General features: G+C 43.4%; 1 protein-coding gene across 1 annotated transcript; it reads right to left on the minus strand.

Annotated features, from left to right (window-relative positions):
• tnfrsfa (tumor necrosis factor receptor superfamily, member a) lies at positions 1-27,104 on the minus strand. The gene is made up of 10 exons (XM_062412987.1): positions 26,838-27,104; positions 15,382-15,553; positions 13,381-13,512; positions 4,850-4,961; positions 4,424-4,557; positions 4,219-4,323; positions 4,088-4,134; positions 3,347-3,625; positions 3,201-3,237; positions 1-2,434 (listed from the first exon to the last, which is right to left on the minus strand). Exons 1-10 carry the CDS (start codon positions 26,868-26,870, stop codon positions 2,133-2,135), a joined length of 1,353 nt encoding a protein of 450 aa, XP_062268971.1. The 5' UTR covers positions 26,871-27,104; the 3' UTR covers positions 1-2,132.
• Positions 27,105-27,897: the final 793 nt, after the last annotated feature.

Genomic DNA, 27,897 nt, shown 5'->3' on the forward strand with positions numbered 1-27,897 from the left:
TTAATTCTTGATACTTTTAATTTTCTCCAGTGTACAAGAACAATGACATTTCACACAAAAGCATCTGTACAAAACATTTATTTGAAATAGACATAAAAACAGCTTTTCGTCATATTTGCATAATGTAAATCTGAAATCCATGACAAGCAAACAATAACTAAGGGTGAGGAAAACGATTTTAAATGGCTGGACAGACAGTTGTTACACGAGGGATGTTGATCGAACAACTCAGGACTTGCAATGAAATATGTAAAAAAACACAGAGTATATATGTAAAAAAAGAGACATACACTCACTCGGACATGCGCTAAAGCCTATTCACTGCCATGCTACTTCCAAAAGGCTGAGAGGAATTTTAAAGAGGAAAAATGGAGGAGTTAAAAAAGAATCTTGAAGTGAGAATGTTAGGTGAGGAAGCAGCGTGTGTAGGGTCCCTATAGAAATTGATGCAGGCTGTATTTTCATTGTCTGTCAATAGATGGCAGTGCCAGCACTGTAGAATCACTCTGCAGCAACAATATATAACTCTGTAACTCTTTGTACACGAGACAGCAGAAAAAAATGGTTACAGCTGTCACAACCTGAGCTGCACCCACTCTGGTTGGCATTTCTTCAATTACTTCATACCTCACTATGTTCATTTTGGTTGATAGAGCCTGTGCATATGTCAATAAATGTGTACATATGCTTTCAGTGAGGATTCAACGCTCTTCAGACATTCTTATGTACACTGGACAGAATCGGGGGAAAACACATTTGAGCTTCTTATTGAATCCAGAAAAGTTTTCCTTCATCTTCCACTGAGTCTAAACAATCCGTACCTGCACCTCGAGTCACCGCTGACATGTGGTCGGACTATTCGGTCAGACGGTTAACGATCGACCATCGTCAAATTTGACACGTTCTACTCTTCAGCATCAAGTAAGATCTCACTGTTGTGCACGTGCTGTGAATTAAGTCATTCGTGAGGGTATGGCACACTCAATATTGACAAATCAACGAGAAACGGCAGTTTGAACAAATATCAGTCACATCTTGAAAAATGTGATGTCAGTCATTTTTGCCCTGTAGTTAGACATCATTACAACATAAACAGACAGTTTGCTTGTTTTCCAGGGTCGCTTTTGGCAATGGTATAAATAATAAAAGATAGTTATTATTCAATACAATAAATATATCAATAAATAAAAACGACCTCTGAAGTTTTGTAACTTACTTGAAAATATCACTATTGAAAGTTTTTCTAACAGAAACCGCCTTTGTGAAATTCCTTCTCCAACTTTATGTCTGAGTAGTAACACTGAACACGTGAAAGGCCGGATGAAGAGATTTCTACGATGTGACGTGGTTGTTCAAAGATTTCTGAATCACTATGCTCTATGAATGAATCATAATTATAGAAAAATGTAACCTAAGTAAATTTAGATCATCAAAAGGCATTGAAGAGGTAAGTCTGATGATTAGAAAGACTGCATGTTAACTGTTGGCAGAATAAACGGACAAAATGCTTGTAGTACAACAAACAAACAAAAAGAAACATAGCATTATTGTAGTTTTTTATCCTACATGTGCCAGAGGTCAGTGCATCAGTGAGGCACAGTATAAGTGACGTAGTTAATGCCACTTCTACAAACCAGTGTATATGCTTATCTCCAGGTCGTGTGCTGTGATCTGGGTGGGGGACCAGAGGAGCGACACACACACACACACACACACACACACAACACCCAGAGACTTTCAGTATTTGGCTGCGTGTTGCTTTCGCAACAGTCTGAAAACACGCAGCGGTTGGAAGTTCAGCCTTCAGGATTTTTTTCCTGCTCTTTTTCTGTTTGGGTTGCTGGGTTAGCTATTAGCACAAACCTCCTTCTTCTCCGTGTTCATTATAACACGTCGGTGTTTGGCAGATCGTCGACATCCTCGGAGCGCTCATCAGTATGACTCGACCTTCCCCTTTTTGTGTTTTTTTCTTTTCTTTTTAAAACTACTGGCTTCTGAATACATGGCCGGGCCGCCACAAAGAGGTAAGCCTGTTCGTGAGACACAACGTCCACCGACAGCGTCTGTGTGCTTTTTGATTTTGTCTTGTATTAAGTGTCTTCTTGACTCGATGTCCCCTGTTGCGTCTGCATTCAGGGCGTGTCTGCGTGCTTATAGTAGCCTCTCTGCAGCGCCATGGAGGCGATGCTCTCTGCCGAGCGCCGCTGGCCCATGGTCAGCAGAGCGTCTAGCAGGTCGTTGATGTCGGCTTTGAGTCCCTGCCTCTGCATCCAGACCTTCAGTAGTTCATAAACTTTGTCAACCGCGGGGCCATTCTCAGCGATCCGAATGCTGTTGTCGCTGACTCCGATCGATCGGAAGAACTTGTTGTGGATCCCCACGTCCAGGTGCTCGTCAAACAAATCAAAGCTCTTCTTCAGGGATTTTTCTGACCCTTCAAAAGCAGAGATAAACAGAGAAAGTTAATTGTGAGAATAATAATAGTAGTAAACTTTATTCATATAGCATGGTACAAAGATAAGTAAAACCCCAAAAATGTTTTACCAGCGAAGGCAGTTGACTGAGAGGACATTGGCCACATAAGAGCCAAAGACTAAAGTAAAAATGAATAAAAAATAAATACTTTTTAAACCAAAAGTTTAAATAATAATAATAATCACCATGACTTTGAAAAGAAAGACATTTTGAAATGTAATCCATATGAATTTTCTTACAATGGACCAATGGTGGATTGTTAAACTTATAAAAACGAATGTGGCAACAGAGAGGCCATTGTCTCTATAGACGAATTTGGAAACAATCAGTACATTTCAGTACATTTCCCTTCAGGGGATGTGTAAAAAAAAAAAATCAAAAGGATCAAACAAATCTGTTAGTCTAATTTAGCATGAGAAAAAAACAACGGCAAAAAACACTGCCTGCTCTAAACCCCTGAAGGATATGGCCTGACCGTCATGAGATTATTAATCTATCAAGCAGCTAATGTGAGATCTTGAGGAGATAGTGTTCATTTGACTTCCCTGTGGACTGACATGAACTGCAATAAACTGTGTGGTTTTCTGTGAACAGTCAGCCGCCTTTTTGGGCAAATCAAATGCCACGAAAAATAGCTTCATGAGATGAGCAAAGAACAACCAAAAAATAAGAAATGTCTCTGGGAGTGGAAATGCACCCCCATTCTCCACCAGCAGGAATCTTACCTTGTACTGGCACTAGTTGATGTCGCAGAGGATCGTCCTATAACGAGAAAATCCAAATATAAATTGGGGAACATGTGAAAATGAGATATGAGACTTGAGCAGAAAGGAACTGAATCTTTCTGGTGTTTCTTGTCTTCTCCCCTCACCATGTCTGCAGGGAGCAGTCTGAAGGCAATGGGGCTCTGGTGTGGAGTGCTGCCAGAGGAAGCCGCTGTGGGCAGGGCTGACAGGCTGGTTTGAGACGAGCTGGTTGTGTTAGGGAGGCTGTCCCCGAGTCCCCGGTCCTCGTCCTCCGGCGGAGTGGACTTGGTTATCCCGACCTGGGTCTCCTGCAGCAGGGGCCGAGACTCCGGACGGGACTCCTCACCCTCCAGACCTGCATTCTGATTATTCTGCCGCTCCTCTGCTGTGGCTCCACTCTCGTCCTGCATGGTAGAAAGAGGATGCACGGATAGTATCTAGATTATGTCAAATAACAATAATGATGACCTTACAGATACAACAAAAATCTTTCGGGATATCCAAAAAAACTAAACTTCATACAGGGCATGATCACACACATTAAGTCAATCTAAAAAGGTGCGTTTCGAGGCAGGAGGCAGGTAGGAAGAAGTCAATGTCATGAATATCTTGTGGGAGACTAAGCGATACACAGGACCCCATAGAGGATAAACAGACTGGAGAAGGATGGGGGAGGAAGAAGAGAATTGCATAATCGATACGGAAGGTGACCAGGGCATTTTCTTGACTTAAGGCTTAGCTTAGAGCTGGGTGTCGTTAGCATTACAAAAAAGGAAATGAACAGCAACTTCCCCGGTAGTGACTGCTGGCACACAAGAACAACAACAACCATAAAGAGGTAAACATTGTGAAGTAAGTTAACTTACAATGGGAATCTTCACAATTTCACTGGAATCACAATGGCTCTTTGTGCCTGTTTGACAAAGAAACATAGCATTAGGGATTCATCCTTATTAAGAGAAACTGAATCACAGAGGTACAGAACATGTCCACTCACATGGTATTTCACATGAATGTTGCTTGATCACGAACCACCACACAGCCAGTCCGATCACAAATACCAGGATGATGGCCAAGAAAATATACGATATTAAAGGAATCACTGAAAAAAGAAAAAGAAAATGAATCAGTACAATTCAATTTTAGACACACCAATCTACAAATCTTAACAGGAGAAGAGGAGCATGAAACTGTGAAGTCACCTGTGTCGGCTGTGGTGGAAGGGGTCGGAGAGGGAAGGGCCGTGGAGGTTTTGGTCGGGGACGGATCCCGTTTTCGACAGACTGAGTTCGAAAAGGGGGTGCACTTCCTCACCTCCTCCTCCCCTGGTTTACACCTGCAATTTTCAAGTGATAATTAAAACATACAAAATGCGGCACGACCTTTGGTTCTTCTGATTTCAATTCTCTTGGGGGGTACAAGCTTGTACTTTCAGCGCGAATCAGCATTTCTAATTTTGTCAAAATTCAAGCTCCCTCTGTAGCTACAAGAGGTTTTTATCATCTCTCTCCCACATGCATTAGTAACTCCCAAGACCTAAAAACAAACTTTGTTGTGAAAAATCAGTTAATGACCCTTTAAATCATTACCAAGAAACAGTATCTTAAAGAGAAGTAAACCAGACGTACTTGACACAACGTTTGCAGACTTCACAGGCCTGCTCTGGCACACAGAATGTCCCCTGTTTGCACTGGCACTTGGTGTCTGCTGTGGTAGTGCACGACGCTGTCACAGTCTGATCTGTGAATAGAGTTGAGAAAGTTGTGTGAGACAGTTGTGCAACAGCAGACATGTCGTAAATAAATATAAGAGGGAGGGCCCGGGATGTAAATCTAATCAGATTTAAATAGATCTCTACAAAGACAAACAAAAGGGAACTCTAGAAATGTTTTGAAGGCAAAAAATAAATAAAAAAATACAGAGAAAGATATGGAGCCATGTGATTTGATGAAATGATTTTCTTAAGCGACTGATACATAGATACACAGACTTCATTATGTGCTTTAAGGAGCATTAACACTGACAGAGAGCCGACTCTCAACCACAACATACCAGCCCCTGCATTTCCCCCTACACAGTAAAATGTAAAGCAGTGTTCCACACACATCTGTTATCACATCCAGTTCTATGAGAAGAGTTCAAGAGACGTACAAATTATCTGGCCAACCTAGAGTGAGTGAGGATTTCACAACTTCCTCTCACTTTGAGAAGCAAGGCTAGTGTTTAATAATCACATTCATTAAACCCAAGACCAATCACATAATGTTGAATAGAACATGGTGGACTTTAAGCCCATTTGGAGGCAGATTGCCATTAAGAGGCATCTTTGGAGAAAAAAATTGGTGAAAAAAATTGGGGGGGAAATTAAATTCTGTATTTCTCATTTTAATAGCATAATGAGTGAGAGGTATCTGGCAAGGGTAATTTATTAAATGGAGAATTCAAAGACAGTAGCAACACACAATCAAAATTAATCGTAAGCCATCACTCCACCTCCACATGTCGACCTTTTATAGAACCTGAGGTTTATGTTGGCCAATTAAGGGAATATTCCATCATTAGCTCCATTTTGTAGCAAAACACGAGCACTCTCAGTTACAAAGTTTATAGTAAGTAAAAAGCTCTGTCAAGAAGCTTTTCACATTTTGATTACTAATGATAATAGATGCCGAAATGAACCTGGATGTGTTGCGTCAACTTTTCTACATGCTGAGAATAACTTTGCCAAAGATACAAAGTTCACACTCTGAAATCTGTCTGAGTTTGGTTTTAATTAGTTACATGATGCAATTAAAGACAGTGTGAAGAATCTACTTGATCCACCAACTGGTGATTGGTCAAGCATGTGTATCGGGAACTCCACACCACAGTCATAACTACGCAGACTCTATACATCATCGCACCGTATCTGGAATGTTTAAACTTGATTTTGGTACAATGGGAGGAAGTAGAGCTTTGCATCCATAGTTGTTTGCAATTTGTGGGATATACACGAAAAAACGAAGGTTAGTCCGACTGAGGACGCCATCATTCATCGTTCACCAAATCAGCTCCCAGTACTCAGGTCTTGTGATGCATCATGGCTGTGAATGTTTTAAGATGAGATGTGCCGTCTGAAAGGAGAAATTTCTGTGCTACTTTGTCAAGATGGATGATTGTCACAAACCAGATGACTTAAGACGGTGAAAACCTTCAGGCCGAGCACATGCCCAGGGTTGGTTTTAATGAGGTAATACAACTATTGGGCTGGTTGGGATGGTTTAATATATACACAACTAAGCTTATAGTGTGTTCTTTAGGTAGTAAATGATTGTCTCAAATGAAATTCATTTTTAATAAATAGACTATTACAGAGTCCTCTCCTTGAACCGTCGTTCAAACCTCTCGTGGTGGAGAGGTTTGCGTGTCCCCGTGAACCTGAGGGCTGTGTTGTCTGGAGTCTTGTGCTCCTGGTAGGGTCTCCCATGGCAGAGTGGTCTCAGGTGAGGGGCCAGACTAAGAATGGTTCAAAACCCTCAATGAATATCGACAAAAGAGGAGATGGGACCCAGCCCGGAGGAAGCCCGGGGCCCCCGTCTGGAGCTAGGCCCAGACGGAGGGCTCGATGGCGAGCGTCTGGTGGCCGGGTTTGCCACGGAGCCCGGTCGGGCATAGCCCGAACAAACTACGTGGCACCCCCCCTCTCTTCATCTCATGGGCCCACCACCTGTGGGAAGACCCGTTGGGGTCGGGTGCGCAGCCACATGGGTGGCAGCGAAGGTAGGGGGTCTCGACGGACCAGACCCGGGCGGCAGAAGCTGGCTCTGGGGACGTGGAACGTCACCTCGCTGTGGGGAAAGGAACCGGAGCTTGTGAGGGAGGTGGAGCGCTATCAGTTAGATCTGGTGGGGCTTACCTCCACGCACAGTCTCAGCTCTGGTACCGTACTCCTGGATAAGGGTTGGACTTTATTCTTCTCCGGAGTTGCCAAGGGCGTGAGGCGTCGGGCGGGTGTGGGGATACTCATAAATCCCCGGCTGAGCGCTGCGGTGTTGGAGTTTACCCCGGTAGACGAGAGGGTCGCCTCCCTGCGCCTAAGGGTTGTAGGGGGGAAAACTCTGACTGTTGTTTGTGCGTATGCACCAAACAGCAGTTCAGAGTACTCGGCCTTCTTGGAGACCCTGAATGGAGTCCTGTATGGGGCTCCAGTAGGGGACTCCGTAGTTCTGCTGGGTGACTTCAACGCCCACGTGGGCAACGATGGAGACACCTGGAGAGGCGTGGTGGGGAGGAATGGCCTCCCTGATCTGAACCCGAGCGGTCGTTTGTTATTGGACTTCTGTGCTAGCCATGGATTGTCCATAACAAACACCATGTTCGAACATAAGGGTGCTCATAAGTGTACCTGGTACCAGAGTACCCTAGGCCGAAGATCAATGATCGATTTTGTGATCGTGTCATCTGATCTGAGGCCGCATGTTTTGGACACTCGGGTAAAGAGAGGGGCGGAACTGTCAACCGACCACCATCTGGTTGTGAGTTGGATCAGGGAGTGGGGGAAATTTCCGGATAGACCTGGTAAGCCCAAACGAGTAGTGCGGGTGAACTGGGAACGTCTGGAGGAGGCCCCCGTCCTAGGTATCTTCAACTCACACCTCCGGCGGAGTTTTTCTGGCATTCCTGTGGAGGTTGGGGGCATTGAGCCGGAGTGGGCGGTGTTCAAAGCCTCCATTGCTGAAGCTACGGCGGCTAGCTGTGGCCTCAGGGTCTTAGGCTCCTCAAGGGGCGGTAACCCTCGGACACCGTGGTGGACACCGGTGGTCAGGGAAGCCGTCCGATTGAAGAAGGAGGCCTTCCGGGATATGATATCCTGGAGGACTCCTGACTCGGTTGCAGGGTACCGACAGGCCCGAAGGGCTGCAGCTGCTGCCGTGTCGGAGGCTAAGCAGCGGGTGTGGGAGAAGTTCGGAGAGGTCATGGAGAAGGACTTTCGGTCGGCACCAAAGTGTTTCTGGAAGACTATCCGGCACCTCAGGAGGGGGAAACGGGGAACCATCCAAGCTGTGTACAGTAAGGATGGGACTCTGTTGACCTCAACTGAGGAGGTTGTCGGACGTTGGAAGGAACACTTTGAGGAACTCCTGAATCCGAATAACACGCCCTCTATGTTGGAGGCAGAGCTCGAGGTTGATGGTGTTTCATCGTCAATTTCCCTGGTGGAGGTCACTGAGGTGGTCAAACATCTCCGCAGTGGCAAGGCCCCAGGGATTGATGAGATCCGGCCAGAAATGCTAAAGGCTCTGGGTGTTGAGGGGCTGTCATGGTTGACACGCCTATTCAACATCGCGTGGGAGTCGGGTACAGTGCCAAAGGAGTGGCAAACTGGGGTGGTGGTTCCCCTGTTCAAAAAGGGGGACCAGAGAGTGTGTGCCAATTACCGGGGCATCACACTTCTCAGCCTCCCTGGTAAAGTCTACTCCAAGGTGCTGGAAAGGAGGGTTCGGCCGATCGTCGAACCTCAGATTGAAGAGGAACAATGCGGTTTTCGCCCCGGACGTGGAACTACAGACCAGCTCTTCACTCTCGCAAGGATCCTGGAGGGGGCCTGGGAGTATGCCCATCCGGTCTACATGTGTTTTGTGGATCTGGAGAAGGCGTATGACCGGGTCCCCCGGGAGAAACTGTGGGAGGTGCTGCGGGAGTATGGGGTAAGGGGGTCTATCCTCAGGGCCATCCAATCCCTGTACTCCCAAAGCGAGAGCTGTGTTCGCGTCCTCGGCAGCCAGTCAGTTTCGTTCTCAGTGGATGCTGGTCTCCGCCAGGGCTGCGCCTTGTCACCAATCCTGTTTGTGATATACATGGACAGGATATCGAGGCGTAGTCGGGGTGGGGAGGGGTTGCAGTTCGGTGGTCTGAGGATCTCGTCACTGCTTTTTGCAGATGACGTGGCCCTCATTGGATCATCGGCCTGTGACCTTCAGCACTCACTGGATCGGCTGGTGGCCGAGTGTGAAGCGGCTGGGATGAGGATCAGCACCTCTAAATCTGAGGCCATGACTCTTAGCAGGAAACCGATGGATTGCTTACTCCGGGTAGGAAATGAGTCCTTAGCCCAAGTGAAGGAGTTCAAGTACCTTGGGGTCTTGTTCGCGAGTGAGGGTACTATGGAGCGTGAGATTGGCCGGAGAATCGGAGCAGCGGGGGCGGTATTGCGTTCGCTTTACCGCACCGTTGTAACGAAAAGAGAGCTGAGCCGCAAGGCAAAGCTCTCGATCTACCGGTCGATCTTCGTTCCTATCCTCACCTATGGTCATGAGGGCTGGGTGATGACCGAAAGGACGAGATCACGGGTACAAGCGGCCGAGATGAGTTTTCTCAGAAGGGTGGCTGGCGTCTCCCTTAGGGATAGGGTGAGAAGCTCAGCCATCCGTGAGGAACTCGGATTAGAGCCGCTGCTCCTTCACTTAGAAAGGAGTCAGCTGAGGTGGTTCGGGCATCTGGTAAGGATGCCCACTGGGCGCCTTCCTTGGGAGGTGTTTCAGGCACGTCCAGTGGGGAGGAGACCTCGGGGAAGACCCAGGACTAGGTGGAGAGATTATATCTCAACACTGGCCTGGGAACGCCTCGGGATCCCCCCGTCAGAGTTGGTCAATGTGGCCCGGGAAAGGGAAGTCTGGGGCCCCCTGCTTGAGCTGCTCCCCCCGCGACCCGACCCCGGATAAGCGGATGAAAATGAGATGAGATGAGAGTCTAGAAAGGCAGTTAAACAATTGTTATCATGCCAACAGGGACAATGGGTTTGGTTGTTATTATATTAATGACATAATAATCAAAATCAAATTACTATTTTCCAACATAAAACCATGTCTCGTGGGGCTTGTTTAATTTATTCCAAAAGACAGGGTGTAAACACTCTGATGGCACAATTACATTTCTTGCATAACAGTTAGCCGTTAGATAAGCAGTCAGCCTGCAGCACGACCAGTATCTCAGATATATCACCCAAATATTGGACCATAACAAATAACTACTGATTAAAAGTGAAAATATCAGATGAAAAATTTGAAAAATGCTCATCGATCGAATTTCTGAAAATATCTTACAATGATGCTATTGATTTCTGAAACAAATGGTCCCTGCAAGAAAAAATGAATTTGATGACAATTTGCACACAGAGGCAAATTAAAAGTAGTTCAACAAAGCTGACCTTGTTAATCAGTCTGTTAATTCAGTCGACTAGGAATTAAGTTGTTGTTGTTGTTTTTCACCCCAGTGGAGCCATTTTACACACTGTTGACACCGCAGCCCTCTCTGCTCCCTTCACGCTGCGCAACAGAAGCTCATTTCAATCTGAGATATGCCGTGTTGGACACACACTGTGACTGGTGCCTGAGGAAAGTGCTATTGTAGGTCAGTTACATATTCATGCTCGGCGTTGACTGCAATGTATCACACGGAAGTGAGCGACAAAGCCTTAAAAAGGATGTGAGTCAGGGTAAAAGCAAACCTCCATCTAAAATAACAAACCAGTTGGCAACAAGTCGATATTGAGCTACCAGGAGGAAGCTGGGGTTTGAAGAAAACACGATACGTTTTTGATTCTGTTATTTTATCAAATTGGTAGGTGCTTTGTAGAAGTCTGGGTGTTGTGCGCGGAGACGATGAGGCAGCGAAATGTCTGTTTAGTCCAAATTGAACATTAACACATTTCTCTCTGTACTTCCTGTCTAATCTAAACCATTAATACAGCTTGATTAATCAGAAGCTAAAGTCAATAAAAGAATGTTCAGATTAAAAACCACATCACTAATACAAGTGAAAGAAATATTTTCCACAACATTAATAAGATCCAGACACTTCCCCAAATTAGCTGTTACATATGAATAACAGAGCAGATTTTCTGGATCAGATTTCGTTCAGAAAATCTGGTCGGAAGTAGGGCTGTTGAGTATCTCAAGAGTAGCATAGTAGAATTTTTACAAAAACCTATTTCAATTTTAGATCAGTAATTGTTAAATGTTGTTGACCATTCAAATGACTACATTGACAACAGCGTCAGTCCTTATCCCCAAAAGGTTTAGAAACTCGTTATCTTTCCAAGTTGACATCTTCTGTGTCTACACGTTTGCCTCCTCTTTTTCATCCAGAGATATTTAAATTACTTTAGTATTTTTCAGTTTAGTGTCTGTCGTGTGTTAGAAATCTCATTAACTTGCCCCCTTGGAGAATTCTCTGGTTATAATCCTGCTGTTCTCTCACATGAACTTCCTTGCAGTTCATATGAGGGAGCTGGAAGGGAAATCTCTGGAGAATGTCCGCAACAAACTGACTCGGACATTTGTGTTCTCACATTCAGCTGCTGTGGATAATTTCAGGAGAACATCTGGAGTTCAGAGCATGTCTGAAAGCAGCTTCAGGCAATGCTTTAAAGAGACCGTAAACCGGCTGCATCTGACACCAGACAAGATTCATCCAATCAACAGTAGCGTCGTCAATGTAAGATATTTTATAAAAAGAAGTTCACAGGTAAGAGCAAAGTTCGTTTTAAATCTAAGTTTCCATTGGCGTGATCCCTTTAATTCTAACCTATTTCTATGTTGCAAATAAGTTTTAATTAGAGAAAAAAAACACACAAAGCTCTATTTTTTAAAGTGCAATGAATGAGCACAAAACACACCCTATGTAACACTAGTCTCTTTTCTGTAGCTGCAGCCTTTCATTGGACACAAAGACGCCCAGTGTGGGAGACAATGGGACACAGCCACTCCCAGTTCACCCAGGTAGGGCAGTCACACACACACAAGCAAGTCTCCCGAGACAGGTAACATGCTCACATTCAGTGTATGGAACAAAAAAACAAAGACGCGCCCTACTACTCCCTGTAACATCAGAAAATCACATTTCATAAGTACCTGTAAAAGGCAGGGGGCACAGACAGTAAGGTGTTAACTTTCCAAAACAATATCTTATCTTTGACAAGCTGGATTACAGGAAACTACTTTTATGTTTGGTTTTTAAATTTAGTTCAGTGTTATTTTCTTTTTTTTTAAACCTTGCACTTATTTTCCGCATTCAGATATGACAAAGCCCTTTCCTGGCTCAACCTGACATGATAAACTAACTGTAGCTGTCCATAGACAAATAATAAAACAAACATGTCTCACAAAAGGGCAAATACTTACTATTCCAGCTTCTAACATGTGAACATTTTAAGGTTTTCCACATTGCTGAAAAGGTTAAAGGTTCAGTGTGTATAATTTAGTGACATCTAGTGGTGAAGCTGAATGTTTAAGCTGAATACCGCTCGACTCAACCACCCATTCCCAGCATGAAAGAGAACCTGTGGTAGCCTACAGTTGACATAAAAACTCAAAAGGTGTTTAGTTTGTCCAGACTGAGCAACTGTTAAAAAAACAGAGAGGACCCGCTCCGGTTGTAAATATAAATGATTTAAATATCAATGACCCATTCTAGGGTAAAGAAAACAACAATTCGTGCAATGTAGATGAAACACACTAGCGAAAACATCACTAGGGTTATTTTATATAAAATTACTGCCAATAGACCGCTTTCAAAGTCACGCATACGATACGCGTTGCTGTTTGACTTGTGGGAATGCGTTCTATATTAAATTGATGACATGTTACTCCAACTCACATGACAGTACTAGAAATAGCTTCTTGATTGCCGCTCTAAAAAAGATGTACTTGCCAGTGGCAGTTCAGCCCAACTGCTGTATTAGAGCAGTGAAAAAGAGGTGATTTCTGAGGACAATTTTTTATCTGGGTGAAACTAATATTAATTTAAATTGTGGTATCTGATTGGTACAGGTATTTGCGTACTGCAGATGCCTGATCCAGCACTTTTTGCAGTATCGGAGGCATTTCTGATGCCAGTTTCAGGATAGGAACATCTCTAATATAGGGGTAAAAAAATAAGGTATATTTAGGGGGGGGTGTGTAATCTGGTGCAAATCAAATATCCAGATTTAGGAGATTTAAATGTTGTTTCTCAGGGGATTAGGGTTAGGGTTAATCAATTTGCTGGAGCACAATGGAGATTTTCTATAAGAAAAAAACGAAAAAAAGACCAGGTAGAAAAAAAAACTAGATAGTATATTAACTCTCAATCAAACTTTTACATGATCATACGAAAAAGATGGGTCAAGATGAAGCATTACCTAAACGGCAGTGGGTGCACGGCAGACAGCGGTTCATCCCGTTGGAGTGCTCAGTGTACGTCTGTCCGTGCTCACATGGAAGACACATCCCTTGCTCATGGTCTCTCTCACAGGCCTTCTGCACATAGGTTCCTGCAAACAAAACAAGAGATCACTCAGTGATTAATGGTTACACTGATTTGTACGGCCACATCCTGACGTCACTAATGTGATGCATTTCCTGCTGAAACAGGATGTTGAGGCAGGACATGCAGCTTGACATTTACGAGAGTAAAGTGTTATCTTTGCTTAAATTTATTAACAGGTTGACATGATATTTTCCAGGAAGACGTCCTCATTTCTTAATGACTGGAGGTAAGGAAACCGATTTACTGAGCAGCACACCAATGGTCGATTCTCCTACTTTGAATTTCTATACTGAGGTAATGCATGCTGGGAATAAAACTAATTGATTTACCTGATGCACAAGTGAAAAATAACAACAACAAAATGGCTTCAAAGACATCTTAGGTTGAGCACAGTGAATATTCTGTAAAGTTTGAAAGGCCCAGAAATGTTGGTACTGGTACAATTGTTTGGTTCAGGGGAAAATCTGATTTTCAGAGTTCATCCAGGCCAAAAACATTAGGCCTGATTAAATAAAAGATGATACTTACGAACAGAAGCAAACACATTTAATTCCATCAAGTTGTCAAAGTGGTTTTTAAATATGTGTCAAAACTGATCAACTGGCAAGAATGCAAGAAAACAGAATTCCAACGTCTCACACACACACGCTCTGTTTTATATGTTCATATTCCTTAATTTTAATAATAATAACTTTTCTGTCAGTGGACACTGACGAGGCCTCAGCTTTTCAATATATGAAATGAAGTTTATTAAAGTAGTTACACTTTCACTGAATCTGTAAGGTCAAAGAGACACAAAACTATGTGATGAAAGTAAACACAAGGTTTAAACTCTTAATAAATGTGTTCATGCAGACATTATTCGAGAAAAGAGCATGTGTTTTAGAAATGACAAATTAGTTAATAACATTGGGGGTTTACGACTGCTGAATGTGTCTGTATGAGGTTTTATTTATAAGGAAAAAACTGAAATACAAAACCTAAGTTGATTCAATAAAAAACAGGATTTCTCCTTATTCATAATGGTAAATTCAATAATTGCATTTGCCTACCAGTATCATGCAGTAATTGCATCTTGCAGAATAAGTTAACGGCTTTACCAAATTATTTACATAATAAATAAAGATATTTTGTACTTAGAAAAAATATTTTTCCCTTCACTTGGTGCTTCACTCTGCTTTAATGAGTTGGAGAAGGAGCAGCTCCTTAACATCGCACATTCTTTCCACACTAGGAAAAGAATAGCTGCAAAACTGGTTTATGATACAGTCCAGGTTATGGGTTTGCTTTGGTTAATGGCAGCTCTTTTATATTAGAAGACTCAGATCAATGCTTTAAGGTGCAAGAAACAAGTTTGATGTTACCAGCCATGGCAGTGGGGCTTGTATTGTTTACATCTTATTTCTGAGTGTGTGTGTGTGTGTGTGTATTTTCCAATCAACCATGTCGGCCCAATAACAGCCAATTGGCATATATAGACTTAATCGCATAATATATATATATATATATATATATATATAAAAATAATAAATAATAAAAGCCAGTTCATAGGTTTATTAACATAGTTGAATGAATGAAAAAAAGAAAAAGAAAAAACTCAGCCAATCGCAGATAGAGGATATATATGTTCAATTGCCCAACCATAATGTGTTTGTGTGTTTGTCAAATAAATTGCATCGCCACACTAACATCAAACTTTCCAGAAGTGTAGTCAAGATCTGAAGGCTGAGTTTGAAGGTTGGTGTGGTTCATTCCGTGTGGACTGAGCGCTCATGTAATAATGTAATAATACGAGTGGTCATGGGTTCAACCAGCATGATCCCATCACAGCTGAAGGGTGATTGTACATTGTACACCATGTGTTCCTCCTCACCTGCATGGCAGTTGAGGCAGCAGAGGGTCTGGTGGTGGTACTGCTCGTTCTCCACGCAGGTTCTGTGTTGTCGCAGCGTGAGGTTTCTGTATTCTTCGCCGGACCACTGCGATGCCGGAAGGTCCGCTGAGTGACACACCAGCCCAGCACTGACGAGTGCTGCCACCAACATCTGAATCATCAAGGTCAGGGAGGTGGACAAGAAAAGACAGGAAGGGGGGGGGGGAAGACAAAAACTTTGCTTTATCATGTGTGTCCACATTATACAGACTCACCCACCCAGACTCATTAGATAAAGGACAGTAAAGAGGAGAATCTATCTTCATAGGAAACCTTGTGTGAGCAATCTACGGCTTAATGTGAACCATCTGATCTGAACATCTGCCGTGGGAAAGCAATTACGGGAGACATGCAGCTGGTCAGAACTGGAGGCAAAACAATCCTGTGTGTGCACGATCCCGAGCTACACACCAACTACCTGCAGTGCAACAGGCAGCCTAACTTAATTATTTCATGATCCAGTTTTATTAAAAGTAAAAGAGTCTGCTTCCTCCATTGTGGGTGTACCATAAAGGTTGTTGATAAGGTATCTCAGCTAACACCAGCACGGTGCCCATATCAAATGTGATTCCAGAAACCCCATTCATGTAGCAGATAATAACAGGCCTGTGTAGGTGGGGTACTGAGAAGAATATGGCCGAACACTTTAGTGTGGCCCCCGGGCGCTGGTGTTTATTCACACGCTTTTCACCATGTCAATGTGAGAAGGCCCCATTCATTGGCAAACAACACACTTTAGTGCCTCTACTTCAAATGACCCACATTCTCAAACCCCGGCTCTTTGAATGCCGCGACATGAGACACCGCTACGAAGCGCCTCAAACGCAACGCGACACCTCCTGGGTAAATGAGAGGCCTAGATTTGGAGGTTTTGTCTCTCTCTCTCTCCCCCCTCTCCCCACCTCTAGCAGACCAGGAGAGAAAGAAACAGGTTAGGGTGGAGCGGGCCAGGTTGAGAGGGAGAAAGAGACGGAGGAGGGTCAATAAAAAAGTGAGACAATGTAGACAACGGGCTGAAGATGGGATGTTCTGGTGGGAATACAGAGTCTTAAAAAGAACGTGTGGGAGAATGAGGGGAAGAAAGGCTGGAGAGCACAGAGGCAGACGTAGAGAAAAGAGGGACAGGCCGGGGCCGAGATGAGCTCCTGACGTTAGACTTGGCTCTCTGGAGGGCCGCCATGCCTTGTTGCTCAAAGGAACTTTCCCCTCTCCCGCTCTCTCACTCTCGCTCTCTGCCTTTTCCCTTCACTCTGCTCACGTCAGACTTTCCAAAGACGCTAAAAGGCGGACATGGAGGGGGAGACAACCGGCAGAGCAGTCACAATCACACCATTTAGATCTATCCAAACATTCTGGGGAGTGGGGAGGCAGAAGAGAGACGGAAAGGGGGAGGGAGATAAAATGAGCGAGGATGGGAGAGGAGTGGACGGTGGGGGGGATAACAGCTTGCATGACACAGGCTGAGTCTTTAGACTTGAATACACTGTGTGTGTGACTGCTGGTGGGGTGGGGGGAGGAGAGGGGCATGGAACTGGGGAAGCTGTAAGTGGAAGGCCGTGTGAAAAGGCAAAGAGAGAAAAATGTGTACATAAGCACATGTAGCAGTGGAAAGAAAGATGGGGGGAAAAAGACAAGTGGGAAAGAATGAGCTCCTGAGTTGAAGGTAATCCAACACCTCCGCAGAGCAGAAGGAGAAAGTTAGATTTCAATCTGTGTCCCCCAAAAAATGTTTTATCCAGGTGTGAGAAGCTAATAAATAACTACAGCCAATCAGAAGTCAAAACTCAAGTATCTCTTTGACAGTGAACATGCACAGATGCACAGGGATTACATCATTTCACATCTTTGTTCGTTTCAGGGCCCGTTATTTAAAACATTCCCAGGTGTATCCAATCACGGTAGCTAACCTGCTATGCTCCGCAGTTCAAGGGTGGTGCACAGACGACACAGTTGTTTTAATAAAAAGGGACATACAGCTGCAGCTGTGGATTGTTTTATACAGGTTCATCTGACCATCATTTCCCAGATGAAGCTATTTGCTGTTTTGTTCTTTAAACTGTAAGAAAATATTCACTACTGTCCATCACAAGTCAAAAAACTATGCAATCAAATGTCCAGCCGACAGTCCAAAAACCCAAACAGAGACGAGCAGTAATGGTTGGATCTTACAAAAATTATTTAAAGGATAGTCAATAGATAGTCAAAATAATTGATGATTGATTCTTACTTTTCTATTGACCAACATTTTCACATAATCAAATAGCATAGCGCTCAGTAGAATGCATGCCTCATCCAAGGCTCCAAAGTGCCCTCATGTCACCACATTTCAGTTCACCAGATCCAGATTTTAACTTGGATCTGAACCAAATTGCCCCGGATTTATATATTATGAATATGCCTTAATTTATATACATACATTAATTTTTACGAGAAAACAACTAAAATGGGGAAAATGCCTTTTCTCGCAGCTTTAAAAAGAAAAAAATGACTCAATCTGCACAGATTCGTCCTTTGGACGACAAATCATAGTGAGTAGTTTTTGCATATTCCTGCAACCCAAGCAATCAACAAATCAAATAACTTACAGATGCAGAAAAAAACATAACCTCCTTTAAAGACGTTTTAGATTGAAAAGTGAAATACATTTAGTGATGTGACAGCAGAGATACTATTCTCTAAGTGCTAATATGACAATCCAAAACAAGCTTCCAGCTTTTATTTAGTAATAAACATGGTCAACTTTGTCAGCGGGAATCCTGTTTGTGGTATTTTTTCAGGCACAGACTGTTTGGACTCAGGGAAAATGAATCAGGCCCTCAACATGTGTTCACACTAATGTCCTAAGGCTTCTAAACTACATGGGCACAAGTGCTCTGTAAACATAAACGCTATGGGCAGCCACAATGTGGCTAAGTTTTACCTCTATAACCAAGCACGGAGGAAGACTGAGTGACCGTAACCTCAGTGTAGAAAGCCCTCCAAACCCACAATTCCTGGAAACGGTCCAAACCTCGGCTGAAGTGGTTCCACTTCATAGCCTTTCTCCATCCTCTGTACAATGAGTGGGCCGGACTGCAGATCATTTGGAGGAACAGTGTCCTATTGTCACGCTTCCAGCCTGCATGTATGATGGGCTAAGTACTGTGCTTGTGTGGATGCAAGTTAAACTAATAAAAGTCACAATAAAATAATGACAGACCTCCTGTTTTTCTGACAACAGTAGCTTCCCTCCCCTTCCTCTATAAACACCCTACGTTCTTCCAACTGGACGAACGGCCTTGGCACAGAATGCTGTGTACACTGAGAATGCATTTGTGACTAAATGACAGGACATCCTCTCAGTTGACCCAGGTTATCAGTGGGCCATTTAAGGGGGCTGTGATCACTCCATATTCCAGAGGAAATTACACTGACCTCCATTATAGAGAAATTCAAAAAAAGGGCAGAAACAGAAAAATGCAATGAACTCTCGCACACAACACAAGACATAGACACCCAAATGAACTCAGGGAGATACTTCATTTCATATTGGACAGATGATTTCAATCATAGCCGACTGATAAGGACAGACATGATGCACCACATTATGCTCCTGTATCCGGACTGGGACCTGATTCTTCGTATCATGCTTTTCTTATTAGCTGATCTTTTTCTTCCATCAACTGTTGTTGACTAGTGACAGTTAAGATATTATACAGCCACACGGACAGAGAAGAAAACGGCGAGAAAAGAGCTATTGAGAATTTTTTTTCAGGATATCAAAAGACCTCTCACGCACAGTTTTGACGTATTCACATATGACTTTTCTCAACTCACTCATGCAGACTACAAAACCAGTTAAAAGCTGAAATTGCCACTTTGTAGTTTATGCAATCAATTTAATCCAGTTTTTAAATTTAACGTCAAGTGCCCAGTGATCTAACAACTTAATCAATCTATCGGATTAAATACAGTCAGCAGCTGTAGTGTCTGAGTAAACAAACACATTAACCAACACTGATAAGTGACCATTACTATTTTCATTTTCAGGCTACACTAAAGAATTTAGCTATTTTCCTCTGGTGATATATCAGCACTGTATCTCAGTACATGTTTCAATGCAGCTGCTGATTTGCAACGCATCATAAACGACTTTAACATGAAACGTTTACTTCAGTTCAAATGCCAGCAACATGTGCCTTCCCTCTGACCTCACCCCAAGTCACGTCTTTATCAAATACCGTGGCCTCCCGCAGCCACAAAAGAGAGAGAGAGAGAAACCATCCTCCACCTCAAAAGAAGAGACAGTACAGCGTCTGTATTACAGCTGCAACGACTGAGAAGTTCATTTAAAGTCGGAGTTTGTGGAAAAATCTCACAAATCAAGTCCTCGCTCGGTGTTGAACAATTTTCCAATATTTTCTCCCGCTTTGATTTTTCGTTACGACTAATTCCCCAATTGTCTTATCTAACTGCATAAACACTATCTAATGTCATGTGTTGTGCTGTAGGCACATGCAGAGCTGCAGATTCCACAACTTACTAGAGCCATCACAAGTTTTCCAAAACCCCTAATTCTATTAACAATATTATTTTGAGCAGGAGCAGATTAATCGGCTTAATCCGCTGAAATAATTATTTCCCGTGTTGATCAACTAATCCAATAATTGAGTAACCAACTAATAATTGAAATAAATTTCTGCTTTGTCTTTTTTGGAAAAAAACGGTTTACAGCACGATACCTAACGGAACAGAAATGCAATACAACAACAGTTGACCTCTATAATTAGTTTAACAGTGAAGAGACGGATCAGTCAAGATGACGGATCAAGTACAATTTGTCCTAGACAACACTAAATTCAATAAGCAATGGCATTATTCTGATTCTCGCTGACCTTGACAGGACAGAGAGGACAGTGAATGCAGGCTCTGCTTTGCAGATAAATCCTGGCCTTCGCTGAGAGCACGGGGAGGTGCCCAGGCGTGACTCTTTTATGGTGATAAATTACGCTGACATGTTGTGTTAGACGATGAGGACGAGTACAACCCAGCTCATGTCAAGTTAGAGAAGTCAGACACTTGCTAGAAGCAAAATCCAGAATTTATCTTGGGTACATTCATCATTATAAAGCTGGATGAAACAAAATGAAGAGAATAACACCCAGTGCGATCTTGAAACAGTCAGACAAGAAAGTACAAACAGTGTGAAATCCGTACTGGTTACACACACACACATACAATAGAGTACACAATCACACATAGAGTGTATGTGTGGGAGCGTGTGAAAAGCGGCAGCCCCCTCCTCTCAGGGAGCACAGGAAGCTTGAGACAATACAGAGGCTTCATGCAGGGTTCAGCTCCAAACTGTTCCCTCCACAGCAGCCGGCCTCAGAGCAGGCCCAGCAACCGATTAGACCCACAACATATCCGCTAGGCTGGATATTTATAACTCGAGGAAGCAGCCGCTCCACGACACAAATTCTTGAGTTTCCTCGGGAGGTATGCTTCGCCGATGAGAGGAGCGTGACGCTGTGTCACAAGCAGGTTAGGTAACATTCACCTTCCTACCAGAGCAAAAGTGAAACAACAAAAACAATCTGCAGTGACGACCTGTCGGTGACAGGGGGTCAACCACCAAGTTGGTGAAATGACTGATTGGGTGACTTAGGTTTGTTCTTTTGCTGAGTGAAAAAGAGAGGCCTGCTGAAAGTCTGAAAGCTTGAAGAGTTGTAAACAGGTGCAGCATGACGCACAATGTGAAGTCGAGGTGGTCTCTGTGGTTTCTAAAGGTCTCTTGCTCACGCCTGTACACAACACAATTGTGACGCACATGGTATGCTATTGAGGGATAAGCAAGGACATTGAATTTGAACGTTAGCAACATTCAAAGATTGAATTTCGAGATTTGCGTGCCAGGAGGCTCTTAACTTAGGCTTTTCAAATTTTGATTAAACCCTTCACGGAGAGGCAGAGTGGCGACTCACAAGACAACTCCAGGAGGGAGAGAATGAAAAGAGCAAGAAAGGGTGACTAATAGATTCAAGTATGTGCAGGAATCCATCCGCTCACTCTAGAGACAATCACATTAGCTCCATTAAAGCTTGTCTTTGTGGAAAAGTGGAAAAAAGTATGTGAAGCGCCGGCAGTTCATAGACTTCTTTATAAACACATCCCAAGAAAAAATGTGGAATATGTGACTGGTGAAGCAGGTCAACAAGGACCATCAATAGCTGGAATTTAAGTTGGATTTATGTCTTTCTAAACAGATGTCCATTCTCTGGACAAAGGTTGAGTTTGTTTCTGAGCCTCACCACTGCTGTTTTATTCTGGTCATTTATCCAGGAGAGCAGGAAGTCAACAGAGAGAATGCTGATCCAAACCTTATGTCTGGAATGGTGATACTAAATGTCACAGCATCCTACACAGCCAATTTAACTTTTTTAAGATGCTTAGACTTGCCTAGTCTGAAAGGAGGTCGGTAACTAAGAAAGTTCTTCATGATCAACTGGAATTGCAGTTAGTGGAGTCCATACTTCCACCAAGTCCCAACAGTCCCCTAATGAAACCATATTTAAATTCAATAGATCCGGATTAACAATTGGATGTGCACCAAATTGCACATGCTCATAGATAATGTCACGTGTAATAATAAAACATGCCTGATTTGTTTCCATCAAGATCCATGAATCATTCCCAGAAATCAATGAAAATGTTGAAAATGTCCTGTCACACAATGTTAAAGGGGACAATATTATGAAACAGCCCCCTGATCTGGATCCGCATCAACATTTAATGGGTTCTTCCCTGACACACCACATCCTTCCACCAAGTTTCATGGTTATAGTTCCAGTTGCTTTTGTGTCATCTGGCTTACAATCAAACCAACCAACAAACAGGACCTCCTTGACAGAGGTAATTAATCACTGAATAGTTTAAGATTCAAGAAAATATATGGAGATACCATAAAGAATATATTTAGTTTGTAATCACATAACATAAGAAAAAAGTAGTGAATCCTGACTATTGAGGAGCGTCAAGCAAGACTATTTGATATTTTCTGTGTGAAAAATAATTGAATCCATGAATTGATTTTTAAAATTATTGGTGATTTGCTAATTGACTAATCGATTTCTGAAGTCCCCACATTTGGCCGCATGATGGGATTTAAATACTAACTTTTCTACTTAATAGTTTCCTCCTGATTTAGGCCTGTATAGCAGACCTATTTCTACAATGCTGTGGCAGGAGAAAAGCACTCTGTTTAGTGTCTCTTTAACCAATCACAATCAACTCTGGCAGCATGGACCCCAGGAAGCAGCGTAGTTCAAAGCAGGATCGGAGAGGAACTTGTTTTGCTGGAACAACTCCACATAGGTAGATGTCTTCTGTCATTATTTGGCGAATTTGAATGAAAACGTCTCAATAAAACAGTAAAAGAAATGTCGGCTGTGTGACTGTACCACCTAAATGTTTGACAAAACTTGCCTCATCCAACGATTTAGACTACTTTTCATCATATACAGCATGGAAAAAAAATTATATTAAAACTACTACGGCTGCAACCAGCCATTAATTACATTCATAGATAATTACATTTTTGGGATTAATCATCTTGTATCAACAATGTCCTAAAACAAACCAGGGAGATTTTTTGTAAAACTAAAAGCCTATTGTCCAAGGACGATAAATCTCGGTTTTGTGAGGCAGAAAAAAACAAGAAAATCCGTATGTCGGATTTCCTGGGATCAAAGAATAATTGGTATTTTGGTATTTAAATAAAGTCAAAAATCGATAATATACATTAACAACAATGTATTAAGCTCCGAGCATTGGACTTAAATAGCCACCCCCGGCTTTATTCTCATATCTGCAAATCACTCTCTGACAACACATTCCTCCCAGTAAGCATGTGTAATGTCATCAAAGAGAACTGTATACCTGTGACTCATGTGATCTGACCTATCACATGATTCTGAGCACATGGCAGAGCTGCGCGTGTGTGATACAGTTGTTTGCAAATTCCTGATGACATGAGTTAAGTGAGTTCAACTTGATTTGTCCCACGAGAGGAACAGCTACAGTAAGAAATACAAAATATGTGAACATTACATTGAGTTAAACACCCCTCTGCTCACATGTCTAACAATACGAAGGAGTAGCTCCTCATTAAAATCACTGCCAGGGTCACTGTCTGACTTGCAGTAAATCCCTACTTATCTCTAGATGGACCTTTCACGTGAGCTCTGACTTGCCTCCACTGGTATGCATTATATGAGCACACAGCACCTGACCAGGTGGCACTCCCTGAATGAGTCAGTAGGCCTTTGATAACTTCAGAGCTATTCACCTTGACGGCGACAAAAGCTGCAACAGGTTACGCATTAACCCTCGCCCTCATGGTTTCCTGGAAAAACCTGAGTGGAAACTATAACTCTTTTTTGGTAAAAAAACAACAACAATTAAACAATTAGTAAACACTCACTTACATCTAGCTTCTGTCTGAAATGGTAATAGACTCACTCCCGGGTCACATTACTCTGCAGTGGACACTTTTATCGGCTCTGGCTCCAATCAACTTTGATGGAAAGGTGACACCTGGGTGAACAGGCTCATTTCTTCTTCTTTATTTTGTCACTCTAGACACTAATAATGCCCTTTCTCTGTTCAACATTGGGATGCTTTTTGAACTTCCGGGAGTTGGCGCGCTAGAGTACTGATTGCTTCTTTTACATATTTAGAACAACGTGCAGCAGTGATTTTTTTTCCTCTTCGATTCATGCAAAGCTCAACACTGGCAAGCTGAGGTGAGAGACCTTCTCAGTTTTAGGCACGTTCGTGCAGTGGGAAAGAGGTCAGTCGCCTTTATTTTGTGGGTTTAGCCGCATTTAATTTTGTTTTGTTTTGTTCATCCTTGAAAGAGAAAAGGGTCATGCAAATAATAATAAAAAGGCAAACAAGCACCTGGTGTCTGACAGTGAGTGAGTTGCACTGCATTGCATCACTCAGTTCACTGTAGCTTCTCTAAGCCACAGGCTCGGCTGTAAACCGTTCACATGGTCAGAGCAGCGGTTACAGTTTCAGGGAAAGCTACAGAGTGGCCGATTTGTTGACAACTACTGTCACTTTGTCCCCAGCGACACAGTTTGGCCTCAGCTTGTCCCAGATGTCAGTCCTGCCCTCGTCTGTGTTGTCCACAGAGAGAGGGGGGAATATTTCCTGTGTGAACCCACACCCAGACCCACAGTAAACTGCAATCACAGATAGTAATCTAGTGTACATTTGCATGGGCATGACAATTCTAAGAAGTAAACTGATGCCATTAATATCGGCATATCTGTGTACTCTAGACAGGAAGTTTACTGGACAGCCAGGCACGTACACTCAAGGCAATTTGAGGGGGGCTGGGGGATTAGGGAGAGGGGCAAAGGGGGAGAGGGTTGGCGGTGATGGGGGGGGGGGGGGGGGGGGGGGGGGGGTGAAGTTTTCCTGGTAGTCCCTTAGCAACAGGGCCTGCTGGCGAGGCCTCCAGAATGCACTGTGGTTTACAGAGGAGATAAACATTGACTTTGCCACCCGGAGACGAAAATCTGATTTCAGTAATGGAACACTGCACAACTTAAAACACAGTTCCGACAACGCAGAAAGCAAACAGTAGTGCTCCAGGGCACACCGGCAGACGTTAAATCAACTTTGACTGCAGCATTTACAGTGAGCAGAGCTACAGTATTAACTGTAAGGTGTTTCATCACACAAGACATGTGATGAAATGCCATGTTAGTTTGATGACTCCGCTGACCCATCTACAAAAAAAGCAAAACTTCCTTTGTTGCATCATTAAGATCCCTGATTCTTTTTCGGCATTTTTTCTCAAACTATGTCAGTAAGTAACGGGAAGTGAGAGTCTATCCTAAGTTTTTTTTTTATTAGTCCAAAAGACTATTAATAAATAGTCACACTTCGAGCCCTCACAGTGAGCTTACAGTGTTCCTGGTGTCAGGCTTTGGTGCTGCGCAGCTGGAAAAAACAACAGCGGAGGAATGAAAAGACTTCTCTGTGAAGGCTCCAGAGTGGAATAATGTTGCATGGAAAGATTTTCGCGAGACGGTGACTTTAATTGACTAACTGGCAAGTTGATTCCTTGGCTTTTCAGGGGTCAAACTGATTACGGCCTCAGACATGTTGCAAAACCCTGTGGTTCTCACACTGCGCTCACAGTTGGATTTAAGTCTGTCTCGGAGCAGAAGTGCTCTCCACATGCAGGCCAGAGCTGCACCGCACTATTAATAGTGCCTATAAGGGCCCGGCTACATCCGCTGTGACAGACCGACAGCCATCATACGCTCAATGTCTGCACATTATGACCACATGATGTCCGACACAGATGGTGGCATTAATGGTGGGGTGGGGGGAGGAGGAGGAGGGGGCTGAGTGAATGATACAGCACATGTACTGTACTGAGCACAAGGCAGCAGGGGCTGGAGCCAATGTGGTTCAGGTGAGCGCCGCTTCTGGACGGAAATAAACATCTTCAGTCAACAACAACCACGGCAACAACAAACACAGTGTTGTCTTCCTTTGTGCGTGTGTGTGTGCGTGCGTGTGTGTCTTCCACTTGGGACAATGAACAGGCTTGTTTCATGTACTCGCTAAAGTTCACAGGCCTGGTCGTGATTTCAGCTCCCATGTCACAGCACAGCGTGGCCACAAATCCGAGTGTTAGTGTGTGTGTGTGTGTTTGTTTGGTCAAAGTATTAAACATGCTGTAGGGACCTAAACACAGTCACATTATGGAAACTTGTTTTCCTTAAAGAGACAAAAGGCAAGTCCCCATAATGTGAATCATTATATTTTAGAGTCAAGACATGTTTTAAAGGTAAAGTTTAGGTTAAGTTTAAGGTTAGGCAAGTAGTAAGTATGGTTAGGGTTAAGGTTTGGTTTAGGGTTAGTCAAGTCAAAACTCTGGGTAAGGTGAGGCAAGTATAAACTGAAGTTAAGGTTAGGCTTTGTTTAGGGTCAGCCAGGTTAAACATATAGTTAAGGTTAGTTTTGGTATAACTTAGGGTAACTTAGGCAAGTAGAAACTCTGGTTAGGGTGAGAAAAAGTCTCCGGGAAATCACTGAAAGTCAATGTAATGTCCTCTGAAGTCATGGGGACACGGCTGTGTGTGTGTGTGTTTGTGTGTGTCCCTCCATGTTTAGACAGCCTTATATCACGACTGGGCAGTGTGACTTGAAAATCACTAATAGACTAATAAGTGAACGGTGCCGCTGCGGCGCACGGAGCGCGCACACGACGAGAGGACCCGCGGAGCTTCCAACATAGTTTGACCATTAATGGAGCTTCAATAAGTGACACAGACTCATATACATTCAAAGCAGTCGAGTATAACAAGCAGCCGCTCTTCGTGTTTACTTACAGAAAGTTTCGCGAGCACCGGATCCAAGTTCATCTTGGAAGCGTCGAGATGACTCTGAATCCCGCGGAGCTCCCGTTGAAAAGCCGCCACAACCTGAACCAGTCTGGAAGAAGAAACAAGAGAAGAAGCGCTACAGCGAGGTGGAAGGTAGCCGCGCGAGTCCCGCTTTCAAACTTTCCTTCATCCGGTCTCTTCCATGAGTTTCTCTGCCCTCACTCCAGACTTTCACTGCGCTTTCCCGGGAGAAGGGTTCGACACAGTCCGACACTCAAGTGAACATTTCTCCACCTCCAGCGCCCCTGACGTCAGGCCGGCCCACAGCCAATCAACGGGCTCCTTTTGGAACCAAGAAAATAAGCAGCGTCGTACTGCGCAAAGATGCAATATTTTAAATACTTTTTAACACTTTTCAGGTATTCTTTTTTACCCAACTACAATTATTCTGAGAGCTTTTTCTTCATTTGAGCTTTTTCAGCTTTCTTCTTCATTTGAGGGTAGCTTATTTCATAAAGTCCAAGAGGACTCTCCCTACCCACTGTCTAAGTGCCCCTGAGCAAGGCACCTTACACCCCCACATCCCCGTGCATGGCTGCCCACTGCTCTGTGTGTCCTGCTGTGTTCACCAGATGGGTCAAAAGCAGAGGACAGATTTTCCCTCATTTGCATGAGTGTGTCTGTGCATGTGTGTGGGATTAATACATGTATCTTGTATCTAATGCTGTGACTACATCAACTATACGTACTGTATGTTTTGTTTAATAATACAGACGCTGTGTCACAAGCAGGTTAGGTAACATTCACCTTCCTACCAGAGCAAAAAGTGAAACAATAAAAACAATCTGCAGTGACGACAGTTTCAATGAATTTCCAACTTGTCGGTGACAGGGCGTCAACCACCAAGTTGGTGAAATGACTGATTGGGTGACTTAGGTTTGTTCTTTTGCTGAGTGAAAAAGAGAGACCTGCTGAAAGTCTGAAAGCTTGAAGAGTTGTAAACAGGTGCAGCATGACGCGCACTGTGAAGTCGAGGTGGTCTCTGTGGTTTCTAAAGGTCTCTTGC

This window comes from Platichthys flesus, chromosome 19 (genome assembly GCF_949316205.1).
Source record: "Platichthys flesus chromosome 19, fPlaFle2.1, whole genome shotgun sequence".
Taxonomy (NCBI): Eukaryota; Metazoa; Chordata; class Actinopteri; order Pleuronectiformes; family Pleuronectidae; genus Platichthys; species Platichthys flesus.